Source organism: Papilio polytes, unplaced genomic scaffold, assembly GCF_000836215.1.
Source record: "Papilio polytes unplaced genomic scaffold, Ppol_1.0 DF823399.1, whole genome shotgun sequence".
Lineage (NCBI taxonomy): Eukaryota > Metazoa > Arthropoda > Insecta > Lepidoptera > Papilionidae > Papilio > Papilio polytes.
The window spans coordinates 958,762-964,761 of NW_013525805.1; the positions used below are offsets into that span (position 1 = coordinate 958,762).

The window sequence follows — 6,000 nt, forward strand, 5'->3', positions numbered from 1 at the left end:
GAAATCTGACTTCATTATTACAAAAAAGTGTGAACAGAGTAACACTTTTATGTCAAACGTTATAAAAGAATTAAGTAGCTACATTTCTATTATACATAAGTTGGCAGTGTTGTAACTTAAGATTTTTAATTAATTAGTGACATGTAATTGGTGCTTATAGATGTTCGTAATCCGTGAAATGACCAGTCGAACTAATTTGTATTCAATCTCATACGAGATGCTTAAAAAAATTAATAATGGAATAGTTGAACCGTCACGCAATAGTCATAAAAAACAAGCACAATGTCGGACTGCGATGTAAAAACATCGCTCGTTATAACCATTATGTTAGAACGCAGAGTTTAACAAAGTGGAGGGGTACATTTCTGATTCTCGCTCGACTGAGCGTGTTAAGTGCTAATGTAATAATCCATTACAATGAAGCGCAGCAGTGTACGCTAAATAGCGCATTCAAGCATTGAGCAGTGCCGCCATCTGTCTGCCACAATGGCAAACAATGGCCCCTTCTAAATCACCCTCACTAGCCGGTCCTGTGCAAATATTACGCCGCGTATCAGGCCCTAGATAATTTTATGGACGGTGTCATCAATATTACATGAAGACCGACGGGGGTGTATGCTATATTTACGCGTTTAACGAAACAGACGAGGAATTATTGGTTTGTTGTCAACTTTTTACAATGTAACAAAATATATTTCTGCCTTTTACTACTTTTTAAAAGCAATTACAAGACCAATTATCAGTTACATTAAAAAAGTAAATTTATCCGTTGTTTGTATGTTTAATTATTGAAATTGTTGTTTAAAAATATTATTGTTTTGAATTTGATCAAATCATAACATAAAATATTTCTGCATCAATTCAGATTGACTTTTGACTTCGAAACCAAAACTTTGATGTTTATAAATATTGAGTTACATTTAAATCTCAGTATCAAAGAATACATACATTTATTTGTTAAATGTTAAAGTTTAATAATGCTTTCAAAATTTTCTCGATAAAATTTTCTCACATCGTGAAATATCATTGATAGTATTCAGAGAGGCGTAAATTGATTTTGTTTTAGCTTTGAGTACGTGTTAAAGTACTGTTATTATTAAAAGTGGGGTTCTCGTAGGAAGGAAGGCGAGGAGCGTAAAATCAACAGATTACCGAGGGACCCCCGCGGGTCGCCCCTGCGGCGCGGACCCCGGCGCAACACTCATATCTATTCGTTACCTACCCTATTGTTACCCTGCGGTTAGGGCTGTCGACTCAATGCAAGGGGATTTCAATTTAAACATCGCAGTTAAACTAAGCTATTAGTATAGATTCGTAGTAAATAGCAGGTAGTTAAACCGTTTGTTTGTTGAATTTTACAAGTGGGTAATTCTATTGAAGTGATTTTTTTTCTTTGTAACTTTTATTTCGCATTGTCAGCTGTCATGAATATAAAAATTCAAATACATTTACAATTCGATATTGATAAATTATTGAAGAGAATTTAGTAAAAAAAATTGTTTTTTAAATTAGAAACATACAACCCTAGAAACGGGCTCGTTTTGTGAATTCTTCTAAGCGTCCCTAACTAAAAGATATATGTTGTTCGTTTCAGTTGCACAGCCCGAGGGGAGCTCGTCCTGCCTCCCCCTATCATATTTCGATCATAACGCAGTGTATTGAAATAAACGCCATCACAACATTTCTCTATTACCGCCGACGACTGCGTTTGTTGGCCAAGTTATTCTTGTATTTTATCTATGCGATAAAAATGTTATGTCCCCGCATTATGTTATGATTTTACGTCTATAAATTCACATAATACATATATTTTACGTACAAAAAAAAACGTATTTTTAATATCTGCATAAAAGTATTACAAGACACATTTACTTACAAGTAATTAACATTTTAAATATTGATATACATACCTGTTTGTGCATTTCCACATTGAGTCCATATGACATTTCATAGTACTGAAACACAAACGACACAAATTAGTGAGCATACATTACTGGAGGCGCAACGAATACGACAGAGAAAACGTTTTGGCGCGGATTAGCCTCCTCAAATCGTCGGCGTCGGGGCCGAGTGACTAAACATCCGCACTCGCTTGGAAGCAAGCCAGAAGTGTTTCCGACACATAAAAATGCTCCTGAGAATTTCCTCTGAAGCATATTAAAATAAATTGCAAGCGATTTGGCAACACTTAATCGTGATTCATATCGGAATGGTAGCAGCATACGGGAGCGAGAGCCCGCCAAATATTGGTACGTTTTTTATATTTAATGTTGCCAGTTTTTGCGGTTAATGCTCTATTTAGAATTTGTTTTATACTGCTACGGGATTATTAAAGCATCGTTACAACTTTTTTTTTTAAGTCTTGTCTTGTTCTTCCAATAGTAAATCTTCAAAGTCTGTTTCAAGTTTACACTTAACAAAAAAAATTCATTGGAATGTTACTTTAGTAGTCATATCATTTAAAATGCTTATTTTTAAGATTGTAAAACGATAAAAGTATAAAGTTCTCTAGATGTTATTATGATAATAGAAATGTAAAATATTTTATAGGATGTCTGACTCAGAAAAGAATAAAAACAAATTCAATTGAATACTTTTTATAGGGTATAAAAAATGTTAAGAGTTGGCAAACATGACACTGTTATTAGCGTGTAATTTAGTTATAATTACACACGAACGACGTATAAGGATAACGACAAGTCATAATTCAGTGTAAACATGCTGGTGTATTACTCATAACCATTGCAAATGATCAAACCACAAAATGAACTGATGTAATTAATAAATCATCATGAGGACAAAGAACTTTTGTTTTTTAATTAAAGAAACTAAACTTACCATAACATAATGCCTCTGTATTTCGATTTTTTCACTAGCCAGCTTTTCGCATTCTAATTTTAAACTGTAACAAACAGAAACTGTTGTCAGCCCTATTCGCAAGGTGATTTTACAACGTGCGTTTAAATATCGATGAAATTAAACATATACATTTCCATATATCAAATTGCACCACATTCTTATCGAAGTGTTGCATTTGAGCGTTGGATGAACGTGAATATAGTGATTTCAAAGCGTTCGTGATTCAACGCCGAGCGTTAAAAAAGCGCCCGTGCGAATAGGCTTTTGGTAACATTTGTATTGACATATATTGTTGTTTCTTCTTTTTTAATAACAACGTGAGAGATGACAATATATATACAAGCGGCAATATATTGGATACCCACAGTTATCGAGTATTGAATGTATCGATTGAGTCACATTATCTTGATAGGTAATAAAAGTAAAAAGGTAATGGTGTCGGGTCGTTAGTTCGCCGCATGGTGGCAAGGCAATAAACGTTAGAAGCGATTACAGTAAATGCCAGGTTGCTTGTGTGAGCAAACACACGTATAGGTTTCTATATGACACATGTTTAATCATGTAGTATACGAAAGCTTTGATAGACACACAATGGGTTCACAACTCGACAGATTGAGAAAGCAAATATCTCTTGATAAATTAAGAAACGCTAATAGCCTAATGGTTTTGTGGTACGGACTACCGATCTTGCGGTCGAGGGTTCGAATCCCGCCATCCGAGTATTGTCCTAGAAAAAGCCTAGAGCTTAGTTGTAATCGTTAAAGGTAATATTAGTAAATTAACAAAAATCTACTAATTTTTTCATAAAAAAAGTAGATTTGTGCTATTCAACCATTATTATTATTACCACTACATTAAGTGTATAGATGCTTAACACCCTTAACCCCCTAAAATCCAATTATTAGTAACGCTTTTGGTAGTCTCAAGTTTTTTTTAATACAGTTTCTCAATCCCTTATTAATAAAATCAAATATAATAAACCGACAATAAATGTATTATAATCCGTGTTTAAATGAGTAAAATCAACGTTAATACGCTACCGTTCTCGGTCTGTGTTACCATTAAACGTGTATCGTAAAGCGAACAACTTTAATCGATGTTATTTACTCGGCATCGTACAATAAAAAAAATCGATAACACCACTGACCTAGTGGAAAAAACAATCATTAAACCAGCTGTTGGACTATAAAAACTTCTTATCGTGTTTAACTACAATACCCGTTTAAACTAAGCAATGAGTTGAACCGATTTTAATTTTATTATGTTTCGAGTTTGACATAATATTACTACGCTTATTGATATTTACTGCCATATTTACTGATTGGTATTTAATAATCTTTAATGAATATTTCTGTCTTGAAAATCTCACGAAATTTTAAGTCATCAATAATGTGTGTTGTTATTCATAATATTGGGGTTCACTTTAAATTCACATCTGACAGAATCGGTATTGGCACAGACCATAAATCGACACAATTCAACGATATACGATGCGATAAAGCAATGAAATAGATATAATCTATTAAATAAAAAAGGGCAAAAAAGGACTGTGTAGAGCCCCGAGAGCACAGGTAAGAAATGATTTCACCGATATACAACGACAAAGGGTACCCCGGATTACCCTATTTTAGATGTTTTGTTGCTTTAATGTATAAATGTGTTTAAAAAATAGAACATTTTTTTTTAAATCTTTACGGGAATATGTACACATTAATAGGATAGAAGTAATAAGACAGGTACTGTGATAAAGGTACTATAGATTGTTGATACTTACTTGTGATATTGTGCTTGTAAAAAATTAAATTCTTCCTTTATTCTGTCGCAGGATTCAGCCACTGTGAACTTGATAGGCTGGCCGGGCTGCGGCGGACCCTGTGGGAAAATAATTATAGTAAATATGTGTAAGATAAAAACTTAGGGAGTCTTATTAGGTGAGTCTTATTAGATAGTAATTCATATTTTACGCTATAGCTCTAATGCCTAATTAGTATACCAGTTTATTTTTTTAGTTTATCGTTTATCACGTAAAAGTTTTAAAGTAATTGATTTACTATTTGTATACTCCAACAGAAATAAAAAAATAACTAAGAAGTATAAATTTTATTATTATAACAAAGTTGTTTTATGGCAGAATGTAAACACTTTGTTTCTTGAAAACAAAATATAAAAACCACTTAAGTTATAATAAAATAACAGATCAATTACGGACACCACACGAAAGCATTCCTATTACAAAACAAAAAATTACACGCATCCCAAATTACCATAATACAAATTATCCTTTAATGACCATAATTCGGTGTGAGGGCCGATTAATAAGAAAGAAAAACAACAACGCCGACCGCTCACCTTTTAACACAGAAATAAAGCAAAGCGAACACGCGAGCGCGTAATAATAAAGTAAAAAGAGGAATAAAAAAACCAACGCCATAATAAGAAGCAGGAAAATAAAAATAAAGCGAGGGACACGACAACACACGGTCGCCGGGAGGCCGGGCGGCAAAAAATAAATAACCGTCGCCCGACGGCGTGCGAGGAACAAACGGACTTTAAAAATAATAAAAGGAGCGTAAATAAAAGCGTAAAAGGAACTGGCGCGGCGTGTAGACGTTGTAAATGGAGCCGCGGACAATCGAGCCCGAGAGAAATGCGCCCGGGAATTTAGTGAATGTAACCGCCGGGGAGAGGCGACCGCAGCGCCCCCAGCGACGCTAATGACCGATCGCACTCAATGACCTGATGCGTGAGGGACGGCAGTCGCGGCCCGGCCACTTCCCGCGCACTACAACCACCTCAATTAAAAACGAGTGCACATTCAACGCAGACAACCTGCCACTCGATTCAATGGAACGTATTTCTTTATTTCAACGTTGATATACTATAGTCCAAACTTTCTCTTGACTCGATCTTGAGTAAAAATAACATAACTGAAAATACCATCAGTCCCTATATCGACTTAAATATATCCAATAAACAACTCACAAAGAAGAAATTCCATAAACCGTCAGTTATAAAATTATCATAACATTTGTTATCGTTCTGTTATATCAAAACATTTAGCGAGCGTTCGCACGGACGCGAAAACGCTAGGCGGTAACTATGTGTCAAAATAGAACGTATGGGATTGTATGAAGCTGTTCA

The 6,000-nt window shown here is 34.7% G+C and overlaps 1 protein-coding gene across 1 annotated transcript in view; it reads right to left on the minus strand.

Annotated features, from left to right (window-relative positions):
• Positions 1–6,000, minus strand: part of LOC106104720 (protein groucho-like) — a 53,964-nt gene that overhangs the window by 39,730 nt on the left and 8,234 nt on the right. Inside the window, exons 2-4 of the mRNA XM_013284849.1 lie at positions 4,634–4,731; positions 2,839–2,902; positions 1,911–1,955 (exon numbers count right to left, since the gene is read on the minus strand). Of these exons, the coding sequence (XP_013140303.1) occupies positions 1,911–1,955; positions 2,839–2,902; positions 4,634–4,731 (207 nt within the window). The remainder of the gene's footprint in view (positions 1–1,910; positions 1,956–2,838; positions 2,903–4,633; positions 4,732–6,000) is intronic.